At 42.8% G+C, this 26,189-nt stretch overlaps 1 protein-coding gene across 2 annotated transcripts in view; it reads left to right on the plus strand.

Moving 5' to 3' along the window:
- Positions 1-26,189, plus strand: part of col12a1b (collagen, type XII, alpha 1b) — a 194,401-nt gene that overhangs the window by 94,788 nt on the left and 73,424 nt on the right. Inside the window, exons 31-47 of one of the 2 annotated variants that reach the window (XM_075459638.1) lie at positions 4,128-4,257; positions 4,906-5,045; positions 5,969-6,098; positions 7,192-7,340; positions 7,493-7,622; positions 10,939-11,078; positions 11,171-11,300; positions 11,379-11,518; positions 14,756-14,885; positions 15,924-16,063; positions 19,388-19,517; positions 20,517-20,656; positions 20,762-20,891; positions 22,601-22,740; positions 24,882-25,011; positions 25,122-25,261; positions 25,783-25,912. In XM_075459638.1, the coding sequence (XP_075315753.1) occupies positions 4,128-4,257; positions 4,906-5,045; positions 5,969-6,098; positions 7,192-7,340; positions 7,493-7,622; positions 10,939-11,078; positions 11,171-11,300; positions 11,379-11,518; positions 14,756-14,885; positions 15,924-16,063; positions 19,388-19,517; positions 20,517-20,656; positions 20,762-20,891; positions 22,601-22,740; positions 24,882-25,011; positions 25,122-25,261; positions 25,783-25,912 (2,299 nt within the window). The remainder of the gene's footprint in view (positions 1-4,127; positions 4,258-4,905; positions 5,046-5,968; positions 6,099-7,191; positions 7,341-7,492; positions 7,623-10,938; positions 11,079-11,170; positions 11,301-11,378; positions 11,519-14,755; positions 14,886-15,923; positions 16,064-19,387; positions 19,518-20,516; positions 20,657-20,761; positions 20,892-22,600; positions 22,741-24,881; positions 25,012-25,121; positions 25,262-25,782; positions 25,913-26,189) is intronic. The other variant, XM_075459639.1, reaches the window with a different exon arrangement.

Below are 26,189 nucleotides of genomic sequence, written 5' to 3' on the forward strand. Positions count from 1 at the left end.
CTAGTTCCATTGGCAGATTTTTTTGCTTATTTCAAGCAAAAACGTCTTTTATTTGTTGTTTTTTTACTTATTTTTGGAGGGGCATTTTTTTCCAGTGCAATAGTATAGCAGTAATAATCCAGAGATCATAACTGGAGAGAAACGGACTGGAGACGTTTCTCAAATGCTGTTTTCACCCAAACTGGCTCTGATTTTAGGATTTTAGGACCTCTGAATCCACTTGGTTTTCTCCGGATCGCGGGAACAACGCGACTAAATTCCTGCTTCGGGTGTAGTTTCCCCACTGAAGCTGAATCTTTGTTCTTCTGTGGTCAGGGCGCGGCGGCTTAAAGCTGTGCTGCCTCTGACCTTTGGGGACCGTCTGAAGTCTACCTCAGACGCTCAATGACAAACTGATGGATGTCTCAATCAGACCGAGAGCTCTGAGTCTCCCACAGCTCATATCGAAACAAATCACTCGCTAAGTGCTGTGTTGAAATACGTTTTAAGATCTCCGGAACGGCGGAAAAGAATCATTAAAGGAACGATCTAAAAGCTCTGACTGACAGATGTTACTATGGCGACCATTTCCAGTTGATAAATCTTGAGTCATTTCGTTACTGAAGTCCTAAAATTCAATTCAGTTTTATTTATATAGCGCCAAATACAACAAATGTCATCTCAAGGCACTTAAATAATAAAGTCCAATTCAAGCCAATTGGAATTCAATTCATTGTAATCGTAATTATTTACAAAATAATCCAATTCATTCATATAGAGCCAATTCAAAAACAATTTCCTAGCTAAGGAAACCAAAAGATTACTGACCAGCCTGATAACTGAAGGCTCTGCCTCCCAAACTGGCAGCTGGTTCCTCAGAGAGGGACCTGATAACTGAAGGCTCTGCCTCCCAAACTGGCAGCTGGTTCCACAGAGAGGGGCCTGATAACTGAAGGCTCTGCCTCCCAAACTGGCAGCTGGTTCCACAGAGAGGGGCCTGATAACTGAAGGCTCTGCCTCCCAAACTGGCAGCTGGTTCCACAGAGAGGGGCCTGATAACTGAAGGCTCTGCCTCCCAAACTGGCAGCTGGTTCCACAGAGAGGGGCCTGATAACTGAAGGCTCTGCCTCCCAAACTGGCAGATGGTTCCACAGAGAGGGGCCTGATAACTGAAGGCTCTGCCTCCCAAACTGGCAGCTGGTTCCACAGAGAGGGGCCTGATAACTGAAGGCTCTGCCTCCCAAACTGGCGGCTGGTTCCTCAGAGAGGGACCTGATAACTGAAGGCTCTGCCTCCCAAACTGGCGGCTGGTTCCTCAGAGAGGGACCTGATAACTGAAGGCTCTGCCTCCCAAACTGGCAGCTGGTTCCACAGAGAGGGGCCTGATAACTGAAGGCTCTGCCTCCCAAACTGGCAGCTGGTTCCACAGAGAGGGGCCTGATAACTGAAGGCTCTGCCTCCCAAACTGGCAGCTGGTCCGACAGAGAGGGGCCTGATAACTGAAGGCTCTGCCTCCCAAACTGGCAGCTGGTTCCACAGAGAGGGGCCTGATAACTGAAGGCTCTGCCTCCCAAACTGGCAGCTGGTTCCACAGAGAGGGGCCTGATAACTGAAGGCTCTGCCTCCCAAACTGGCAGCTGGTTCCACAGAGAGGGGCCTGATAACTGAAGGCTCTGCCTCCCAAACTGGCAGCTGGTTCCACAGAGAGGGGCCTGATAACTGAAGGCTCTGCCTCCCAAACTGGCGGCTGGTTCCTCAGAGAGGGACCTGATAACTGAAGGCTCTGCCTCCCAAACTGGCGGCTGGTTCCTCAGAGAGGGACCTGATAACTGAAGGCTCTGCCTCCCAAACTGGCAGCTGGTTCCACAGAGAGGGGCCTGATAACTGAAGGCTCTGCCTCCCAAACTGGCAGCTGGTTCCACAGAGAGGGGCCTGATAACTGAAGGCTCTGCCTCCCAAACTGGCAGCTGGTCCGACAGAGAGGGGCCTGATAACTGAAGGCTCTGCCTCCCAAACTGGCAGCTGGTTCCACAGAGAGGAGCCTGATAACTGAAGGCTCTGCCTCCCAAACTGGCAGCTGGTTCCACAGAGAGGGGCCTGATAACTGAAGGCTCTGCCTCCCAAACTGGCAGCTGGTTCCACAGAGAGGGGCCTGATAACTGAAGGCTCTGCCTCCCAAACTGGCAGCTGGTTCCACAGAGAGGGGCCTGATAACTGAAGGCTCTGCCTAACATTCTACTTTTAGAAACTCTGGGAACCTTTGGGAGCTAAGTGCTCTGTTGGGAAAATTACGAGGACGTTCCTCCAAATTCATTAACAATGGAAACAACTTGAAAGGAATGAAAGAGTTCGAGTGTCTCTGAGATGTTATGACAACGTTCCTCCAAACAACGTGATGGGGTTATGATGTCATCGGCCTGTCTGTCGGATCTCTGACCCCCTCGCTGCGTTTGGGGTGGGCAGCAGGGGACTGAGAGCATCTGCGTGCTTGTTGTGAACATCTGTCTTATGATTTCAGTCAGGATGTTTGTTCCATGAACGAGCTCAGGATCTCATTAGAGTCATTATGGCTGTCCCGTCGAACCTGAAAATACTGTAGAGAAGAATATCTGAGAGTCTGCAGGCTGATTATAACTTTAATTCAGGTCTAAAACCTTCTTTTAGGGCCGGGCAACGATTAAAATGTTTAATCTAATTAATCTCATGATTTCCCTGATTAATCACGATTAATCGCATTTGTACGCAGAATCCAAAAATGAATCCAAAAGTAGTGTATAGCTTTTAGCATTTAGCTTTATTTTAAATGTGCTGCCATATGAATGAAAGTGCCATAACATTTGTTGTGCAAACACACTTTTAACATCAGCATCTTTCTGTAGTTTTTATGTAGAAGCCTCGCTCCACTGTCTGTTTCCTTGAATGACTTGCTGCTATCAGTTGTGTGTTTTGCCTTTAAGTGATATTTTAGACTGGAACTACTACGCTGAGAAGACAATTCAACTTGGCAGAGTTTACAGATGACTTTGGTTCTGTCGACTCCGCCGTCTGGAAGAACTTTAAAATGAAAATGGCCGAGTAAAAGTTCCGTACCCTTCTCCATGTTTGGTGGATCCAAAGATTACTTTCTTTTCCTGTTCCACAGCAGACAGCAGCAGACTTTTACAGAATAAAAGCCTGTGAGCAACAGACTTTTACAAAATAAAAGCCTGTGAGTGACAGACTTTTACAAAATAAAAGCCTGTGAGCAACAGACTTTTACAAAAATAAAATAAATAATAAAACAGGGGTGGTCCGTGGTGTAGTGCCCCATGTACAAGAGGCATTAAAGGCACAAAAGCCCCAAAAAATAATATTTAAAAAAAAACTCGAATAAATATTTATCGGCGTTAAATAATTAACGAGTTAACGCGATAATAACGAGTTATTATCAGTTATTATCAGTTATTATCAGCCCTACCTTATATCCAAAAAAAAGACAAAAATGCCTGCATAGATTCAGGTGATTTAAAAACGGTAGCTCTGTTACCCTTTTATTTAAAAAAAATCCTTCCTTTAAAAGCCAAAGGACACTCAGCAGCTGCTAATTCCCAACAGTCCACCGACTTTACGGATAAACTCCAACATATTTCAGATACTGATGTAACTGATGCTGAGAACCAACTGTTTATGCCCCCTGTGAGAGTGTTTACAGCGTTTTTTAGCCATCTTCTCTGGGGTTTCTCCACAGGAATCCATCAGTTCCTCCTGTTTAAATAACTGAATAAATAGTTTGCTGACATCCCCCTCAGAGACGGGCCGTCGGCCCCCTGGAGGCTGCTTTAACACGCCGCTGAGTGTCATCACTTCAGTGTTTTTTTTTGTCTTTTTGAAAAGCTGTTCAGTGAATGTTTAAACATTGATCTGTTCATATATCTGTGTCTGCAAGAGTCGTGTAGTTTCACGGCTGAAACTTCTTCTCAGGAGGTATATGAAGCTTTTATTTGCTCTGGCTTTGAAACGTTAGTTTTGATGTTCATAAAAAGTCGTGGACGCTGCAGAAGTAAAACAGAAAAAAGAAGCCGACAGTAAACCACAGATCCCGGAGACTTGTTTGTGTGACTCACAGCTGTGTTAACGCCGCTCCACATCTGCACGTTTCCTGTGAACAGGTGCAGGTCGGAGGTAAAAAGACGACCACCGTCCTGCAGAAGCTGCAGCCCGACACGCCGTACACCATCACCGTGGCGGCCGTGTATTCCTCTGGCGTCAGCAAAGACGTCTCCGGAGACGGAAAAACCAGTAAGGAGTTCAAAGATACTTCTGGGTTTAATGATAATTAGAGAATTCAGCATTTAGTAACTTCAGTTTTATTAATAAAAGGGCTTTTTTTTTATAACTGATTTATTATTATCAAATCAAATTTATTTAAATAGCACATTTCATGTACAAACAATTCAAAGTGCTTTACATAAAATAAAAATATAAATAAAATAAAAAATATTTGACATATACATACATACAAACACAAACTCAACAAACACAGAGTGGGTGTATATTATATGCAGTTATACTTGCTTAAAGTTCTTTAAAAGTCGTTTCTCTCTTTTTTTTTTCTCCCACTGACTAGATCTTTGTAAATTTCAGTCACTGTTTTGCACCTTTTACGTCATATTTCCGCTAATCCAATCCTCTTCTTCGCTCTATAAGCCCTAACGAGCATTCTGTGTTAATATGAGTACTTTACAAGTGAGAAAAACAACCATACAAAAAAAAGAAAGAACCTACTCTCCTGTAATTGATAAAAATAAATAAATATATAAAAGAGCTTTTAAGTTGATTGAAAGTGACGCCATTGAACGCTTTGCTTTGCATGTGACTGATATGTAAGAATGAGCTCTTTACGTCCGGATTCTGCCCCTGATCGCTCTGCTTTTGTTGCTCCTGCAGAGCCTCTGGGCGGAGTCAGGAACCTGCAGGTGTTGAACCCGACCATGACCACCCTGAACGTGCGCTGGGAGCCCGCAGAGGGCCGAGTGAAGGAGTACAAAGTCATCTACGCTCCTGCCGCCGGAGGAGCCGAGAGCATGGTAGGACTGGTAGGACCACCGTCATGTGGCACAGAGCAGAGTCTGTGTGTTTGAGCACATCAGGCGGTTTTAAAACGGTTCTTAAAGGGACAGTTCGCCTCTTCTGACATGAAGCTGTGTAACATCCCATATCAGCAACATCATTTCTGAACATCTTCTTACCCCCTGCTGCGTCCTGTGAGCAGAGTTCCAGCCTCGTTTTGGTGTTGATGAAGGTAGTCCGGCTAGTTGGCTGGGGTTTAAAAAATAAAGCGTTTTGCTTCTCAGAACAATATGCGTTCAACAGAGTAATACATTTGCATCACAAAATCATTCTCCAGGAAAAAGTCAGACCTCACAATCTCTTGGCCCTATTTTCTCTCCCTTCGTATCACTGCCTGCTGCCGCCTGCCGACAGCCGCGCCTGTTACGCTGTTTGCTGCTCGGTCTGCACAGCACATAAAGGAAAGGAAAGGAAAGGAAACAAAAGAAAAGAGAAGGAAAGGAAAGAGAAGGGAAGGAAAGGAAAGGAAAGGAAAGAGAAGGAAAGGAAAGGAAACAAAAGAAAAGAGAAGGAAAGGAAACAAAAGGAAAGAGAAGAAAAGGAAACAAAAGGAAAGAGAAGGAAAGGAAAGGAAACAAAAGAAAAGAGAAGGAAAGGAAACAAAAGGAAAGAGAAGGAAAGGAAAGGAAAGAGAAGGAAAGGAAACAAAAGGAAAGAGAAGAGAAGGAAAGGAAAGGAAAGGAAACAAAAGGAAAGAGAAGAGAAGGAAAGGAAACAAAAGGAAAGGAAAGGAAAGAGAAGGAAAGGAAACAAAACAAAAGGAGAGGAAAGACGCCTGCCGACAGCCGCGCCTGTTACGGTGTTTGCTGCTCGATGTAACCTCGACATCTGTCGGTCAATAAGCAGCTAAGTCGTGTGATTTGTTTTCTTTTGAATTCAGGAAACGGTGAAAGCGGCCGCGACCACCACGATCCTGCGAGGCCTGCAGCCCGACACCCTCTACACCGTGTCGCTAGTGCCGGTTTACGCCGAAGGAAATGGAATGAGGTTGTCAGAAAATGGAAAAACAAGTAAGAAGTTCAAAGATGTTTTTGGGTTTTAACGATAACTGGAGATTTCAGCATTTAGTTTTATGACAGAATATTTTGATGGCTTTTAAAAATGACAGTTTTATCAATAAAATGGCTTTTGAGTTGGTTGAAAGTGACACCATTAAATACTTTGCTTTCAACTCAACTATATTTATAAAGCCCTTTAAAACAGCCGTGGCTGAAACAAAGTGCTGTACATGAATAACAGCACGAAGTACAAGGCATAAAACATAACAACAACATAAAAAAATAACAAACAATATTAAAACAATAAAAACAAATATAGCTGCAAGCAGCGATGGGGGGTCCTAGCAGAACGGCACAATAGGGAAGGCTTGGGCTGCTCAGGAAGGCGATGTGAGTCCATGCACCAAGTTTGGCATCGATACATCAATGCATCGCAGAGATACGGCCTAACGTCCTGTTTTGGGTGGAGTTTGATTGGCTGCCACGGTTAAACGGAAGCGAAATAAAAAAATCCACACGATAACTTATGTGCGGCTTGGTCTGAAGAGTCTATGTGCCAAGTCCCGTGGAGATCGGACAATCTGCGTGGCCTGAAATGCTTTCTGAAGGTTTTCGGTTAAATTAAAAATAGCGGAAAATCCAATATGATGCAGATGACGTCATGATTTGCTTTGACCTCGTCTGCATCCAGGGATTCCAACGGTATCTCATTTCTGAAATTTGGACCAAGGGGTCCTCTTACTGCAGTGGTAATGAATTTGTGTTAGAAGTTTGACGTCATAACATCAAATGGTTGCCAAGATATGGCCTCACTTCCTGTTTGGTGGCGTCAACCTTGAGTTTGATTGGCTTTTATGGAAAAACGGAAGCCTAATTAAAAATTCCACACAACAACTTTTGTGCGGCTTGGTCTGAAGAGTCTATGTGCAAAGTCTCGTGAAAATTGGACAATCTCTGTGACCTGAAATGCTTTTTTAAGGTTTTTGATCAAATTCAAAATGGCGGAAAATCTGAGTAAACCAAAGCCTGCTGTCCTCACTCGTGTCTTTTGATCCAAAAGCAGCGGATTCTGCCCCTGATTGCTCTTCCTTTGTTGCTCCTGCAGAGCCTCTGGGCGGAGTCAGGAACCTGCAGGTGTTGAACCCGACCATGACCACCCTGAACGTGCGCTGGGAGCCCGCAGAGGGCCCAGTGAAGGAGTACAAAGTCATCTACGCTCCTGCCGCCGGAGGAGCCGAGAGCATGGTAGGACTGGTAGGACCAGTCAAAGCCCCGAACCTTTTCTCTGCATGCTGGAGCTGCTCATGAGATCACCTCTGGTTTAACTGCACTGTTCAGCATGGTTTCAGACGATGAGCCGTCGGTCCATAAGCAGCTAACTCGTGCTAATTTGCTTTTGAATTCAGGAAACGGTGACGGCAGGCACGGCCACTACGATCCTGCGAGGCCTGCAGCCCGACACCCTCTACACCGTGTCGCTGGTGCCGGTTTACGCCGAAGGAGACGGGAAGATGCTGTCAGAAAATGGAAAAACAAGTAAGACGGCATCAGCCAACAACTCATTACACTGGAAAAAATGCCCCTCCAAAAATAAGTTAAAAAACAACAAATGAAAGACGTTTTTGATTTGAAATAAACAAAAAAATCTGCCAATGGAACTAGTGAAAATCGGCTTGTCAAGATTTCTTGAAATAAGATGTGATATTTAGGACTTTTGAGTTAAAAGTGATCTTGAAATTAGCTTAAAAACCTCTTCAAATGCAAAAAAAAAAGCTTGTTTCATATGATATGCGACTCAAAACAATTTGTTATCAAGACTTTTTCAGTTAACAAGATATTCCAGATGTATTGTCTTCAAACAAGTCCCTATATCTGGCTGAAATGGTACTCGTTAGGCAGTTGTGTCTTATATTAAGTGTAATGAGATACTCAATGAGACAAATATACTTGGTAAGATTTAGATTTTTTCCAGTGTAGCAATAGTTCACTGGAAAAAATCAAAGTCTTTCCAAGTATATTTGTCTCATTTCTAGTCAAAATATCTCATTACACTTAATATAAGACACAACTGCCTAACAAGTACCATTTCAGCCAGATATTGAGAATGAGGAGTTGTCGTCATAGTACAGAGCCCCGCCCCTATCCGCCATGTTGGCAGAATGCTAGCGAGAAAACGCCGTTCTCTCCGTTCGTTTACATTGTACGCGTGTGTTTTTAAATCAGTAAGTGTAAACAGTACGGAATTGCAAGAACATGCCTGGAAATCAATGCTGTGTGAAGAACTGTTCCAGTACCTCACACAATACGTTTGGGAAACATAGGAACAACGAAATACGTTATTTTAGGTTTCCTAAATGGATGCAGCATCAGGGAGAGCAGGCGTCTGACCTGCTGCAGGGAGCTCGTAAGGATCAATATTTTGGATGCTGGACAGTTTCTCCAAATACCGCTGCTTTGCGCTTGTAATAAGCTTGTCCCTGTAAGGTCCCTTTTCTTTCGCCTTATCTCTCTGCATTGCTTTGCTTTCTTTCTTTCTTTTGTATTAGTCTCTGCCCTGCCGAAATGACAAATGCGGGAAGATATCCGTTAAGTTAATGGTGTTACCCCTGGCAACCAATAGATTCTTCTGCCAACATGGCCGACCGGCCGACCGGAGTCACGTGACTCCTAATTCTCAATAGGGACTTGTTTGAAGACAATACATCTGGAATATCTTGTTAAATGAAAAAGTCTTGAAAACAAATTGTTTTGAGTCACATATCATATGAAACAAGCTTTTTTTTTACATTTGAAGAGGTTTTTAAGCTAATTTCAAGATCACTTTTATCTCAAAAGTCCTAAATATCACATTTTATTTCAAGAAATCTGAACAAGCTGATTTTCACTAGTTCCATTGGCAGATTTTTTTTGCTTATTTCAAGCAAAAACGTCTTTTATTATTTTTTTTTAAACTTATTTTTGGAGGGGCATTTTTTTCCAGTGAAATTATTGTAGATGCTAACAGAAGGAAACGGACCGATCATAGTTTTTATTCTGCTTCCTCCGGTTTGGCTGTGAGTTCGGGTCATTTGACGGGCCATTTAACAGGAGACTCGCTGCTTGACATTGTGCAGAAAACTAGCAGGAAGAACATTATTGGCTCAATGCAGGATGAAGTTTGGCTAATAAATTTACCTCCACTCGCTCTGCAGCTGGTCTGTCCGCTTTCTGGAACATCTTTCTGCAGGAAGAGACGCTCTAGGGTTAGAATTCTTCTCCCGTTGGACCTGCACGCACTGACATTTTGCTGTTCATGCTTTGGAAAACTGCTGAAGACACATAAAAGACACATTTAAACCCAGCGCTTTGTTTTTAATTAAATTTTCAATTGTTTTTAGTTGTGTAACGTAGCTTCCCGGCTCTCACTGACCCGTCTGACTGTTTCCTCACAACCCATGATGTCACTTTAAAGCTGCCTCGGGATTTGTTGCCCCCAGATTAAAGGGAGAATAAAACCCAGGTTGAAAACTATTTTTTAATATATTTTTTTCAAGCCAGGCAGCACAAACTAAAAAGAACCTTTTGTTTTGTATGTCTTCAATTACTTTTGTTTCTCAGTAAAAGCATCATTTTTCTTTTTTTTCCACTTTATTTAACAGGGAGGCACCTATTGAGGGTCTTGTTATTACTGATTGTAACAATTCAAATGAGAATATAGCTGCAAGCAGCGATGTGGGGGTCCTAGCAGAATGGCACAATAGGGAAGGCTTGGGCTGCTCAGGAAGGCGTTGTGAGTCCATGCACCAAGTTTGGCATCGATACATCAATGCATCGCAGAGATACGGCCAAATGTCCCGTTTGCGCGTCGGCGTAGAGTTTGATTGGCTGCCGCGGTTAAACAGAAGTTAATAAGGAAATCCACATGATAACTTATGTGCGGCTTGGTCTGAAGACTCTATGTGCCAAGTCCCGTGGAGATTGGACAATCCCAGTGGCCTGAAATGCTTTTTGAAGGTTTTCAATTAAATTCAAAATGTCGGAAAATCCAAGACGTCGCAGATGACGTCATGAGGTGCGTTGACCTCGTCTATATCCAGGGATTCCAACGGTACCTCATTTGTGACATTTGGACCAAGGGGTCCAAAGATATGAGCAAAAATGCATTTTTGCTACATATAGCGCCACCTATTGGCCAAATGTCACCAAACTTCTTGGGCAAATTACCTTAGCGGTCTTAAGTCTGTGTTAGAAGTTTGACGTCATAACATCAAATGGTTGCCAAGATATGGCCTCACTTCCGGTTTGGCGGCGTCAACCTCGAGTTTGATTGGCTTTTATGGAAAATCGGAAGCCTAATTAAAAATTCCACACGATAACTTTTGTGCGACTTGGTCTTAAGAGTCTATGTGCCAAGTCTCGTGAAAATCGGACAATTTCTGTGACCTGAAATGCTTTTTTAAGGTTTTTGATAAAATTCAAAATGGCGGAAAATGTAAGTATACGCAAAATGTCTCGTCATGATCCAAGGATTCCAACGATGCCTCTTTTGTGAAATTTGGACCAAGTAAAATTATTAGGCTGAATGCACTTTGAACTTTGACGTGTTGGTGGCGCTAGAGAGTACACTGTTGGGGCATGAAAATTTTTGAGTTTTACTTTGGCACCTGGCTGATTACGTGTGCCAAATTTCACAACTTTTTACCATAGCGTTCATAGGAAAAGCTACGAACACAATGGGTTCCTGCAGCTTCGCTGCTAGGACCCCCAATTAGAGGATAAAATGACTCGGGAGGTTAAATCCAACACGTCTCGTCCAGTTTATCGTTGGTCTTTCAGACCTGGCATGAGTCACCTGACCTGTCGGCTTGTTTAGGGCCTCTGGGAGGAGTGAAGAACCTGAAGGTGACGGACCCTACCATGACGTCCCTGAACGTGAAGTGGGACGCCGCCGATGGCGCCGTCCGCCTCTACAAGGTCTTCTACGTGCCCGCCGCCGGTGGCCAAGAGGAGATGGTGAGACGCCTCATTCTCCTCACGCCGTACCCTTTTATAACGAGACTTTTTACCCCTTTAAACGAGCTCTTCTTCGTGTTTTTGGCGCTCAGGAGCAGGTTCCGGTCGGCACCACCGCCATCGTGCTGCGGAACCTGCTGCCCGACACGCAGTACACGGTGTCGGTGCTGCCCGTGTACCCCGCCCGGGAAGGGAGGCGGCAGTCTGAGGACGGAAAGACATGTAGGCCGCTGCTGTAGCTAAGTTTTTTGATTTAAAACACATTGTGGCCGAATGGCTGAACTATTTTTCTGCTTTCAGTGCCTTTAAGTGGCGTGAGCGGCATGCGGGTGACCAACCCCACCATCACCTCTCTCACGGTCAACTGGAATCCTGCTGACGGCAACGTCCAAGGCTACAAAGTCATCTATGTTCCCACAAACGGAGGAATGGAGATTGTGGTAAGACTCAAATATAACTGATCAACTAGTTTACATCAGCAGATGGACAGAAAATAGAAGATATAAAAGTAGGGCTGGGTGCGTTAACACGTTATTATCGTGTTAACTCGCTAATTATTTAACGCCGATAAATATTTTATCGCGCATTAATGCAGGTTTTATTTTTTTTTTAGATTATTTAAATAAATAAAAAATGAAAACAATTTTTTTGGGGGGGCTTTTGTGCCTTTTAATGGATGGGAAAGTTCAGAGAGACAGGAAGCAGGGGGCAGAGAGAGGGGGAACAACATGCAGCACAGGGCCGTCCAATACGGGACTCGAACCGGGGCCAGCTGCAGCGAGGGCTGTAGCCTCTGTACATGGGGCGCCTGCTCAACCCACTACGCCACAGACCACCCGTTTTATTTATTTAATTTAATTTAATTTTATTTTATTATTGTAAAAGTCTGTTGCTCACAGGCTTTTATTTTGTAAAAGTCTGTCGCTCACAGGCTTTTATTCTGTAAAAGTCTGTTGCTCACAGGCTTTTATTTTGTAAAAGTCTGCTGCTGTCGGCTGTGGAACCGGAAAAGAAAGTAATCGGCGGATCCACCAAACATGGAGAAGGGTACGGAACTTTTACTCGGCCATTTTCATGTTAAAGTTCTTCCAGACGGCGGAGTCGACAGAACCAAAGTCATCTGTAAACACTGCCAAGTTGAATTGTCTTCTCAGCGTAGTAGTTCCAGTCTAAAATATCACTTAAAGGCAAAACACACAACTGATAGCAGCAAGTCATTCAAGGAAACAGACAGTGGAGCGAGGCTTCTACATAAAAACTACAGATAGATGCTGATGTTAAAAGTGTGTTTGCACAACAAATGTTATGGCACTTTCATTCATATGGCAGCACATTTAAAATAAAGCTAAATGCTAAAAGCTATACACTACTTTTGGATTCATTTTTGGATTCTGCGTACAAATGCGATTAATCGTGATTAATCAGGGAAATCATGTGACTAATTAGATTAAACATTTTAATCGTTGCACAGCCCTATATAAAAGTAGAATAATTTTCATGTAAAGCATGTAATCTGCATGTAATCAGTCTTCTTTACGTCTGATTGGCTGCTGCTGTTCCCATCAGCGGCGCTCTGTCACAATCCTGACATGAAACACCGAAAACAGACATCGCATGACTTCACTCGCCGTGTCCCATGATGTAACCCGACTCCCGCTCGCAGACATGATGGCGTGTTTTAGGCGTGCGTTAGTTCTGTAGTAGGAGTTGATGGAAAAGCCGTCTCTCTCGGTCTGAAAGGAAACGATCAAAGGCCTCAGCAGGGACCGGTGACGTCGTGCTTTCTGACACGATAATCCCATCGCAGCGTCTGAACCCTTCTGGCGAGGATTCCCTCATTGTTCTGAGGAATGTCTGAGCTGCAGCTCGTACAGTTTAAGTAGGTGTAAATCCTGCTGATCTGACGTCTGTCATCGACACCCACCGAGAGGTTCGGGCCGCAAAGAGCCGCGAAGTAACGGGGTTCGTCTGTTTAGAAGGGCTTCCTTTGTTTGTGCACTTTACCTTTTTTTTTTTTAGTGAATCAGGCTGAGTAATGTTCAGCTCTGCTGCCAGAGGAATCTGAGCTGCTTTTATATGTTGCCTCTTCAGTTAAAAAGGTCCGTAAAGTGGGAAAAATCAAAGTCTTACCAAGTATGTTTGTCTCATTTCTTGTCAAAATATCTCATTACACTTAATATAAGACACAACTGCCTAACAAGTACCATTTCAGCCAGATATAGGGACTTGTTTGAAGACAATACATCTGGAATATCTTGTTAAATTAATTTGTTTTGAGTCACATTTCATATGAAACAAGCTTTTTTTTACATTTGAAGAGGTTTTTAAGCTAATTTCAAGATCACTTTTATCTCAAAAGTCCTAAATATCAGATTTTATTTCAAGAAATCTTGAAAAGCCGATTTTCACTAGTTCCATTGGCAGATTTTTTTGCTTATTTCAAGCAAAAACGTCTTTTATTTGTTGTTTTTTTACTTATTTTTGGAGGGGCATTTTTTGCAGTGCACGGCCCAGTAACCAAGACAAGACAGCAGAAAAATTTAGTTTTTTTTTTATAGTTTGGCCAAAAGCAACTGGAATTTAATCCTCAGTGATGCTCTGAAGGCCCAATGTCTCCTTTTAGAGTGTTTTATTATTTAAAAATAACTTGTTACAGGTGTGACGCTCAGGTAAAACTAAAGAAATGGGATTTAAAACGCTGGATTTCAGACAAGAAATCTTAACAAGCCGATTTTCACTAGTTCCATTGGCAGATTTTTTTTGCTTTTGCTAATTTTTTCCAGTGTAAAGTGGGAAAAAAATGTCAGTTTATCTCAGAAATCTCGGTTTATCTCGTTTTTTTTAATTGTTTTTTTTTTATATATGTTTATTAAATTTTCAAAAGACAAAAACAGAAATGCACACATTTGGCTCACATACAAATCCAAATTTAAATTTATACAGGCGAGAGGTTCAGGAGTCATCCCATATAAATAAGATGAGCAAGCAAAATAAATCAAGTGTACACAAGTTAGATGTTGAGTTTCTGCTGAAATGTGCGTTTGTTTTGGTTGACACAGAAGACACATAATGTAGCTGCTGTTTCTCACTCTTTGTAAGGTAAACATGCTTTCAGTATGAGGCCTCGTCTGCGTCTTCATTTCCCACCGTTGGTTCTGACATTTTTCATCTGTTTCTTTGTTTGTTTGCTACGACTGCTAATGCTAAAGCTAACCCGTCCCGCCGCTGAGATCGAGTACGGTCACGTGACCAGCCTGCACGGCTGCGTCTGATTGGTGGAACACAGTCAGGTGGTAGAGCCTTTGGTGGAAGTCTCTCTCTCTGTCAGAATAAAACATTAAAATGAGGCGTACGCGGGGGGATAAAAATAATGAGGCGTAGAATACCAAAGAGGTAAGAAGAAAAGTAACCAGCTCATTGTAGCCTAATGTAGCGGAGTAAGAGGACAGTTTCTGCTGCACACATCTACTCAAGGAAAAGTAAAAAGTATAGAGATTTAAAACTACTCCTGGAAGTATAATCTTTTCAAAAACTTACTTAGTAAATGTAACTCGTCGTTACTACCCACTTCTGATCAAAAGTTAACCAGCAGCTAGCTTCTGTCTTCTTCTTCTGAGGATTTGGCCTCTCTGTAAACTGCAGTCCCACAGTGTTGATTTCACCCCATTTCTTCGTAGGAACAAGTGTCGGAGAGCACCACCACAACCGTCCTGCAGAAGCTCCTCCCAGACACCAGCTACACCATCACCGTGGTCCCCGTGTACGCAGAGGGAGACGGGCCCAGCCTCAACGACGTCGGCAAGACCAGTGAGTTTCAGCAGCATGTTGCAGGGCTTTCATCAGACCCGGAAAATTAAACCTTTCATTAAACCGGAAAACACGCTGAAGCGAAGAACCAGAAAACGGCAAAATAAGTCAGAGCAGAAGCAGAGCTGGAGTTTGTATTTTTACAATTATTTCAACTTTAAAGTCTCCATCAGCTCCGCAAAAAGCAGCGAATTGGAAGCTAAATGAATCCAAACCGTTTTTGCATTTGCAGAATGACTTCATGCAAATGTTGATTTTGAGACTCTTCTTTGGTTTCAGTTTCAGAAAGTGATGTTTTATTTTTGCCTGTTGGTGGCGTCGACATCCTCAGATTTTACCCTTCTCAGACTTTTCTTCACTACTCGTTAAGTCGAGTAGATATTAGCAGATTATTGGGTTAAAAGAATTGCCTTTAAGAATGTGAAATACGAGTCCAGCTGCTGCCGAATGTTCGTTTTAGTCTTGCTAAACCAGGAAACATGAAACAATTTATGTTAAAAATGAAGAATTTGAGAGATTACATGTCCTAATCCCCACTGATAACAACTTCCTAGGCTTAACTTTTACTTTGCTACAGATTAAGGTTAAACTACATCTAATTGAATTTACTCAGTTATGGTTAGGAAATGACCCTAGTTCGGGCGTAAATACATTCTTTTTACATTGTGACTGTACCCTTCACAACTCGTAAGAGTCCAGCTGCTGCTGAATGTTTGTTTTAGTCTTGCTAAACCAGACATGAAACAAATTATGTTAAAAATGAAGAATTTGAGAGATTACATGTCCTAATCCCCACTGATAACAACTTCCTAGGCTTAACTTTTACTTTGCTACAGATAGAAGAAGTTAATCTAATGAAATTATTGGTGATCTTTTACGCCCACTGTCACGGTAACCTAAAAGCTTAAAATCACACATGCAGTTTGATGATAGATCTATGAATAATCTCACCTGTGCATCAGCTTTTTTACACCTGCTGGAAGCTTTTGCAGACGGATAACAGCAGCCTCTGATAATCTGTGTGGTGTCTGTGCTCAGAGCCGCTGGGTTTTGTGAGGAACCTGCAGGTCACCGATCCCACCACCAGCACCTTGAACGTCCGCTGGGAACCACCCGAGGGGAACGTCCGCGAGTACATCGTGATCTGGGTGCCGGTTGCAGGAGGAGAGCAGGAAGTGGTAAGGCTTCAGTCTAATATCACTGGGTTCCAGACATTTTGCAAGCCGTGTTTTTCTTTACTGAAAAATCATGACGGCAGAAGTCAACAGTCACCAGTTCCAGATGTTGGAGTTCACCAAAAAGCTGAGAACTTCATTCACGACTGCCTCAAATGTGACGTGACCGATTTAATTCGAACCACTCGCGAACTCCAAAGGACAAAATGAGCATTTCATTCTCACTTAAACGGTCCATTCTTCTCTTATTTGCATGTCCGTGCAGAGCCTCTGTTCAGGGCTTTTGTGTGTTGTCAGGCTGATAAAGATGTTTTCATGCTTTGCTGCACTGTCATCTATTTATCGTGTGTTTTCATAAGTTGCAGAGCATTGAACGCTCGCAGCCACCGTACCTAATAACTGCCAGACCTGCCCCCCCTCGACTCTGTATTATCTTTTTCAGAGTAATGTTACCCAGAAGTTTTGCCTCCAACTGAAACGGTCACATAAGTTGCTGGCTCATAAGGGCGCCTCTACGAGCTGCTCCACATCAGGGCAGTCTTTCATTTAACCCATTTAGGCCTAAAACGCCTGGAAAAGAATGCCTGTAAAACCTACGGGCGATTTCAGAAAGACCCCCTAAAACCTGAAGTGTTTCTGGAAATTCAGCAATTGTGTCAACGCCTACTAAAGGATTGATTTCTCAGCCTCTGTAGCAGATAGAAACAAAATTCAAAAGGTATTTGAGAGCTTACACCTGTGGCTTTCTTTGAAAATTGAGTTTATTTACAGACACCTTCACGAAAATGTAAAAAGTAAAGTGCAAGAACAGCACTATTTTCAATTAGAAAACAGTAATAAAATTAAATAAAATAAACTTGTCAGCCATATCAAGAACAAGAACAGCATGTAATGACTGTAACAGTCTACCTCACATGTAACGGCGAGAGTGCTTGCCGAAGCACTCAATGTGCAGTGGTACGTTGTATTGTTTACAGTAAAAATATGATTAAATGCCTGCAACGGTGTGGCATCTGCAGGTAAATCGACTTTCACCCCTGCTGTGCGGTTGAAATCTCTCTGTCGATTACGGTGGTAATTGTCAGTCTTCCACTGACAATCAAACCCTTCAAAATCCTCAAACATATGTGCTAGCCATAAGTCTCGATCAATTGGGTCAGCACCTTCATTAGCATCATCAAAGCCAAGAAACTCCTCACAATCGCTACCGTCTGAAATGTCTTCCCACTGAAAGTCCTCCATGCTTGTTTGATATAACTTAACTTCAAAACAATGACACGAGGAACATGACGACACTCTCACGTCTCTATTATAATGCATTTCATTGGCGCAGAGGTCAATAATTGGTGCAAAACAACCCTTATACATGAAAAAAGACGTGTACGCTTTCCCGGCCTTAAAGGTAGAATAACGCAACAGCGCCCCCGGCTTTAAAGGTAGAAAAGCGGCAATGCTTTCCCGGCCTCAATGGGTTAAGATGTCTCAAATCAGACCTTTGTGTGAAGTGAGAGGTCACATGTTTTGTTTTTTTTAAACATAATTGCAGCCAAATCTGCCTGCATTAACAAACTCTACATGCACATGTTTTGGGGGAGGACATTCACTCCTGATCAATGTGCCTCACAAACAAGTTTTTCTGTGGTTTTGGTTGAAAAACGATATATTTTTGTTTTTGATTTAAACAAACAAACTAAAAACAACAACAACTATTTGTTCTTTGTTTAACCTAAAGTGGAAAATTATCAGTGAAATTAGAAAAAGAGCAGGAGTCCTGAACAAGTTCCTTGTGGTACCCCACATTTAACTACTTCACACCACTTCATTACCAAAATAGTGGATCAGTGAAGTAAAACTCCAAACTTGCTTTTACCCTTTGAAACTACTCGTAAGGCCCATTGATAAGTCATCTTACAGGTTATTGCCGACTTGATGTCATTGTCTTATGTCTTATGTCATAAATGACAAAATATGACACTTTTCATGAAATCTGTGCATGATGTTGGTGTTTAATCGGTGTTTTCACTCTCCTGTTGGTTTGATGCCTTAAAGTTAGAGCTTTCATTCAATAAGTCATCACAAAAAAAATTCAAATATGCGTTTTTAAGTGAGAGCCAAGCAGATGCAAATTTTGGCCGATAATGATGTTTTTTTTCTCAGCCTAAGTGGAGACATGGCAAGCAGAGTGAGATGCTTGTGCTTGTTTCCAAGGCCAGAAGTCTCTCTACTTGTCAGAGGAAAGTTGCAGTGTCAGAAATATTAAAAGATGAAAGCTGCTGGCTGGTGTTGCTGCTTTTTACAATCTGCATTTCTCACAGCTTTTAAAGAACAACTGACCGTGAAGCGGGAAGGCGGCTTCAGCTGTTTCCTATGAAGCAGCGACAAATGATGAAGGGGTTCATTTGGTAGCCCAAACCATCGGTTCAAGAAATGTTGTGAAATAAATGGTTTGATGTGGAAGTGACTAGTTTTGTCTCAGCCTACTGGCAGGTTTTATGTTAAATGGACAAAGAACAAATGTATATTTGCAGCAGAGGAAGGCAGATTGGGGCGAGTCTCAGAGGCATATGCCAACTACGCGGTCGCTTAGGGCCCCCACGCCACCAGGGGGCCCCAGAGAGCACCGAGACGTTGTGATAAAAAAGTAAATACATGAAATTAAATAAACATTGAATAATTTAAACGAAATTGTATTACACCAGAAAAAAAAAAAATATATTTTGACAAAATACTAATACAAGGTTAATTTATGCCTCCTGTTGGCTGCTGCCACCGTTAGGCAAAATTATTTAAGTATTGTATTTATTATTTAAGTATTTAATTTTGATTACAACTTTATTTTTCTGTAAGATAATGTGAATGTCATTTGATTCTATTTTGGATTTGGATTTTGAACATTTTGCACACCATTGCACATCTGAAAGAAATTAAACTATTTAACGTGTTTACTATAAATGCAGTCTCCAGCCTGCTGATGTTACTTTCAAATAGTTAAATTAATGAGCCATACTTATACATCACTCTTTATGTAGAAGTTAATTAGACCATATTTATGAGTTTGCTATCCCTTTAAAGTTAAAAACAAGAATGACACCTGTATAATGTAAGATGATTACAAATAATGCTAATGATTGTGGGTCCGTTACACACATAACAGTGTAGCCTGTGGAATAATGAGGCATCTGGAGCTGAGGTGATGGTAGGGGGCCCCAAATGAAATTCTGCTTAAGGCCCCATAAAGGCTTGGGCCGGCCCTGGCGAGTCTGTTGAAATCGTCCTGGATTCATCGGGTTCGCCCAGTTTAACGTCGTTTCTTTTCTCCACGACTAGGACCAGGTGTCTGGAACCAGCACGAGCACCGTCCTGAAGAACCTGGACCCGGACACGGAGTACACCGTCACTGTGGTTCCCGTTTACCACGAGATGGAGGGAAAGCCCCAGTCTGAAAACGGGAAGACAAGTGAGTGGAATAAACACTTTTTTTTTTTTTTTTAGAGTAAAAATAAATGAAAATAGGCCCAACCATAGATGTATAGAAACATAGATATGTATAGAATGACTAGATGTTATACGTCTGAGTTTAGATGAGATGTCTGGGAGACAGTCAAACCTGAGGTAACCATAGTTACGCTAAGTGATCTGCTCTGACGCTATTACTCTTATCTCGCAGAAATCTCCACCATTTTACACTATTTTACATACTAAAAGACCCTGTGCGATATTTTATTTATTCGGTCATCTGTGCAATAATTCACGTCACCACTGTGCAATATCTTATCTATTTATGGTCAGACTATGTGCATACAATGTGTAATTAACACAAGTGTAGTGCAACATGGGCAATAACTCAACCATAGTGCTATAATTTATTTTATTTAACTCTTTTCTTTGTATATCTTGTATAGCCTATATTCTTTTTTACACTTTGTTTTAGATTATTCTATATTAATTATATTTTAATTATATATTATATTAATTATTCTATATTATACTGTATTTTAGATTTATAGAGATCCTATGTGTGTGTTTGGAGCTACTGGGGACTTGAATTTCCCTGAGGGAGTCATCCCAAGGGATAAATAAAGTTGAGTCATGGGGCAAATAAACGTGAAATATTTACGTTTTTATTTAAAAAAAATAAATTTGGACTTCGTCTGTAGTGTGATAATTAGCTTACTACTTTGATGTTTATAATGACCTAATAAACGTTTGAGAATTAAGCAAGTTATGTCTTGAATGTTTGAATGTTTGACCATCAACACAATGTAGTCGGCGAGAGAGCTGCCTGTGGTAAGATGGCCGCCATCTGCGGACGTTCCACTCCGTTGCCCAGCAACGCAGACGAGACATCTAGCCATATACATATCTATGATTCTATACATATCTATGGGCCCAACACTCACCTGTAAATGGACTCGCTTGGTTTATCCTCCCTAATCGAAGTCTCCTCCCTCCTCAGATCCTTTGGGCGGGGTGAAGAATTTGCAAGTGGTCGATCCAACCATCAGTACGCTGACTGTTCGCTGGGAACCGGCAGTGGGAAACGTCCGAAGCTACAAAGTGCTCTATGCGGTCCAACCGGGGGGAGAGGAGCGAATGGTAAAAAACTGTTTTAACCCGACTCGACCCGTGTGATGAACCCGACTGCTTCCACACAGAACTGCAGGCAGAAGTCACCCTGATGGAGGTTTTCTCTCTGAACAGGAGGAAGTGTCCGCTGGCACCACCACCACCGTCCTGAGGAACCTGGATGCCGACACGCTTTACAACGTGGCCGTTATTCCCGTGTACCCGGACGTGGAGGGCATAAGGCAGGCGGAGAAGGGAAAGACGAGTGAGTGAACCGTCCAACACCTTTATCAGTTCAGTCAAAAGAATGCTGCTTTACAACATCACGCAGGTTTGTGAAGGACCTCATGCAGGTTTGAATCTGCAGCTCAGAGCAAACAAAACCAACGTCGGAGTGAACTCTGCAGACTTCTCGGTGGCACGGATCAAACAGAAGAACAGTTTCTGACAGCTGTTAACATCTGTAACAGATTCAGTTACACTTCACCACAGCAGAGCCACGTTTTTCTGCTCTCCAGAGATTCTCTCTCTGTGTCCGACCGATAGATTCAGATTTATGTGCGGTTCTCATCTGAGGTGCACGTGTCTCTTCTCGTCTGCCATTGTTTGCAAGATTTGATTATTTACTGGAATCTTTTGTTTGAGTTGAAATGGATTTCTATTGCAGCACAACACAGACAAAGAGGGACAATTTACATGTTGACAGATTCAGTTTCATTCCTGCAGCCTAAAATAAATCTTTATTTCTTCACCCTTACCGTGAATTAAACCTCGGCCAGCACACAAACTAGATAACAGATAAAAGGCTGGAGGCTGCACGTGGCTGTCCGACCCGACGGTTCACATAAAGGTGATGACATCAAAGTTGAGTGTTTTAAATACCGAGCCGGAGTAAACCAGCTCCTTCTGTCCGGTGCTCGTAAACTAGAACTTCGGCTTTAAGGTGAACGCGGACACGTGAAACCCGACCAGGACTTCGGTGTTGATTTCTGGGTTAAAACGGGGTCATGCATGGTCTTCATTAAGAGCATCAGATTCATTTCAGAGAGGAAGGGGGAACAAAAAAAAAAAGACATAATTAACATAAACAACACCGAGCTGCTCTCTGGAAAAGCTGACGGGGGATCAAAGCCCTCATTTTATGTCGGAGAAGCAGGAAGTTTACGCAACCGAAGCCGAGAAACGTGTAATGATGTCAGTCCTGAGACTCACTGAAGTGAAAAGTGTGTAGAATGTGTTGATGTGACTGTTGGATTCCTTTGGAAGTGCTGTGTCATGTTTCTGATGCAGCGATCTGATTTAACTTTGTAAAAACCGATCTCATTCCTGCAGATAACCAGTAAAAGAGAGAAGTTTCGCTTGTGAAACAGCAGTTTCTAAACATCTGCCGAGCTGAGAAATGCTCTCTGGGTGCGATCGTGTTTTTGCTTGTAGAAGTCAAAATGTTTCCAGGAACACTGATTGATTCTTATTCCCAACAGAGGAGCTCAGGCACTTCCAGTGTTTGGTTCTGTGTCCACCGCGAGATTCCAGAATAATTATTTAAGGCAAAATTCATCCTGCAGCCAGACAACGGGTCCAAACATCAGCCTGAGTCACTAATAATTATCTTTAGGATTGTTGGATTAGTTGTTGGAGGATTGTGAGAGATCACGCTAAAGGAACAAAGATGTTACGGTTTATTCGAACGTTTGTGGCTCACATGAGAAAGGAATGAATTCCAGAGAGTTTAGGCAACATCTGGGCACTGGTGATGTTGTAAACCCGCCCATCTGGTGCATCCTGCAGGGTAAAACAAATGCCATGAGGATTGTTTGCAGCCATTACTCAGTTTTACAAGCATGTTTGTTTCTCTGGAAGTTTTGGGCTCCTCTGTGAGCGACGGCCTGCTCACACCTGCTGTGTGCTGAGGAGGTTCGGGGGGAAGAAACGGCGCAGGTTGCATCAGGTTGTGATGTTATTTGTCTCTCTCAGGACCTCTGGGCGGTGTGAAGAATCTGCAGGTGACCGACCCCACCATCAACTCCCTGAGGGTCCGCTGGGAGCCGGCCGAGGGCGACGTCAGGCAGTACCAGATCATCTACGTCCCGGCAGCTGGAGGAGCCGAGAGCATGGTGGGTTTACAGATTTACAGCCGACTGTTTTATCCCAACTGTTTAATCCCGACTTTAATCCCGACTGTTTAATCCCGACTGTTTAATCCCGACAGTTTAATCCCGACTGTTTAATCCCGATTTTTATCCCGACAGTTTTACCCCGACTTTAATCCCGACTGTTTAATCCCGACTTTAATCCCGACTGTTTAATCCCGACAGTTTTATCCCGACTGTTTAATCCCGACAGTTTAATCCCGACAGTTTTATCCCGACTGTTTATTCCCGACAGTTTTATCCCGACTGTTTAATCCCGACAGTTTAATCCCGACAGTTTAATCCCGACTTTACTCCCGACAGTTTTATCCCGACAATTTAATCCCGACAGTTTAATCCCGACAGTTTAATCCCGACTTTTATCCCGACAGTTTTACCCCGACTTTAATCCCGACTTTAATCCCGACAGTTTAATCCCGACAGTTTAATCCCGACAGTTTTAATCCCGACAGTTTAATCCCGATTTTTATCCCGACAGTTTAATCCCGACTTTAATCCCGACAGTTTAATCCCGAGTTTAATCCCGACAGTTTAATCCCGACAATTTAATCCCGACAGTTTTATCCCGATTGTTTTATCCCAACAGTTTAATCCCGACAGTTTAATCCCGATTTTTATCCCGACAGTTTAATCCCGACTTTTATCCCGACAGTTTAATCCCGATTTTTATCCCGACAGTTTAATCCCGATTTTAATCCCGACTGTTTTATCCCGCCAGTTTAATCCCGACAGTACCAGATCATCTGGTTTACAGATTTACAGCGGGAACAGCGTCGCAACATTTCCACCCGAGCTGACATTCTGACATAATTTACATTCCACTCATGTTCCATACGCCGTCTCCCATGTTTGATTACCTCAGTCATTAGTGTGAGTGTGACTCCCCACATCTGTCAACAGCATGCACAGCTGCACGGAAACATAAAGGATTCAACAACAAATGTAAACTCTCGTTTGGTGCGGCTACCTTAAAGTGAAATAATGAAAAGATTAGAGACAGACGAACGCTGTTCACACCCAGAACTCCACCGCTGAACAAGCAGCCAATGAAAGGAAACGTTTCCGTTTCTTTTCTGGGAGAAAATAACATCCAGTCGTCCCGTTTGATGCAACTCTGCAGCCAGAAAAAAGCTTTAGACATTTCTCTGTTTGAATAAAGCGCTCGAATCTTTCTGCTCATACGGTCACATTTGGAAGAACTAAAGGACAGAGGCTGTGTTCGAAACCGCATACTACATACTACATACTGCATATTACATTTTACATACTGCATACTACATACTACATATTACATATTACATACTGCATACTACCATACTGCATACTACATACTACATACTGCATACTTCATACTACATACCGCATACTACATATTACATTTTACATACTACATACTGCATACTACATTTTACATTTTACATACTGCATACTACATACTGCATACTCATCGATCAGCTAGTATGCAGAGCGTTTACCCACAATGCATTTTGCTCCTGCCCGAGCCGAAATCAGCCGGCCTGAAGCTGATTTCTCTTAAGCTCTAAACTCTGTAAACTTTAGCAACATTTGAAACATTTTCAGGTGAGAAAGTAGTCGTTTAGATCCCCAACGTGTTGAAAACCTGACAAAATACCGGCTGTTTACAATTTTGTTCCCACGAATTCGGCGCTACTAAAGCTAGCCGCAGTGAGCAACGCACTTCCTGTTATTTTCACAAAATAAAATACCCGTTGCCTTTTATCACAGGGAAAGCCATTACCATACAATTGGTGCTTTTGTTTTGAAAACAGGAAGTGAACCTACCCTCGTTGTAGCTAGCTTGAAACTGCCGTTTTGACAGGAAATGACGATCGGCGACGTCACGTTACGTTGCATCTTGGGTAGTTTGAGTATGAGTAGTAACCTCATGATGCATACCCAACATTTAGGAGAATCTAGGATGCATCCGGGAACTTAAAAAAGTTAAAGTTAGTAGGAGTATTAGGCGGTTTCGAACACAGCCAGAGTGTATGTAAACGGATTAAAGCGTGAATAAAAGCATCCAGACCAGAGTTACCCCTGTTTCCCTGTTCCCTGACTCAGACTTTTCTTTCTGTCTTCTCCAGACTCAGGTATCGGGCATGACCACCAACACCATGCTGAGAGAACTGCGTCCAGACACCGAGTACAAAGTGACTCTGGTGCCCCTTTACGCCGACGTGGAGGGAAAACGCATGTCGGAGAACGGAAAGACCAGTGAGTTTGTTCTGTGATGGACATCTGAAGCCACTTTAAACTGCTGGACCTGAGGTCTGGACCAGGTCTGACCTGAGCCTCCCTTTAACCCCTCTTTGTGCCGTCTGCAGAGGCTCTGGGTGGAGTGAAGAACCTCCAGGTCACTGATCCCACCACCAGCTCCCTCAAGGTGCGCTGGGAGCCAGCAGAGGGCAACGTCCGGCAGTACCGCATCTTCTACGTCCCTGCAGCCGGAGGCGCCGAGGACATGGTGAGCCACCCCACAGATGTGCTGCGTAGATAATTCAGATCATTCAGATCAAAGACTGATAATAAATAAAAGACGTTTTTTCTTGAAATAAGCAAAAAAATCTGCCAATGGAACAAGTGAAAATCGGCTTGTCAAGATTTCTTGAAATAAAATGTGATATTTCTTGAAATTAGCTTAAAATTAGTTTAAAAACCTCTTCAAATGTCAAAAAAAAGCTTGTTTTATATGAAATGTGACTCAAAACAATTTGTTTTCAAGACTTTTTCATTTAACAAGATATTCCAGATGTATTGTCTTCAAACAAGTCCCTATATCTGGCTGAAATGGTGCTTGTTAGGCAGTTGGATCTTATATTAAGTGTAATGAGATATACTTGGTAAGACTTTGATTTTTTTCCAGTGTGAAGTTTCATCCTCTACAATTGTTTAGGCAGATATGCAGATCTGCTCTTAGCCTTCTCTTCTGGTTCTGGTTCTGGTTCTGGTTCTGGGTTACTGACGGCTGTGTTTATGTGTGAACAGGAGCAGGTTTCAGGCGGCACCACCAACACCGTCCTCAGAAACCTGCTGTCGGACACGCCCTACACCGTGACCGTGGTTCCAGTTTACCCTGAGGGAGAAGGCCTGCGCCAGTCTGACAACGGAAAAACCCGTAAGTCCTCCTATACACTCTGGGGTCCTGGTGCTGATCAGGTTTATTCAGACTTTGGGGTCCTGGTGCTGATCAGGTTTATTCAGACTCTGGGGTCCTGGTGCTGATCAGGTTTATTCAGACTCTGGGGTCCTGGTGCTGATCAGGTATATTCAGACTCTGGGGTCCTGGTGCTGATCAGGTTTATTCAGACTCTGGGGTCCTGGTGCCGATCAGATTTATTCAGACTCTGGGGTCCTGGTGCTGATCAGGTTTATTCAGACTCTGGGACAGAAAA

The sequence above is a fragment of the Odontesthes bonariensis genome, chromosome 24 (assembly GCF_027942865.1).
Source record: "Odontesthes bonariensis isolate fOdoBon6 chromosome 24, fOdoBon6.hap1, whole genome shotgun sequence".
In the NCBI taxonomy this organism is placed as follows: domain Eukaryota; kingdom Metazoa; phylum Chordata; class Actinopteri; order Atheriniformes; family Atherinopsidae; genus Odontesthes; species Odontesthes bonariensis.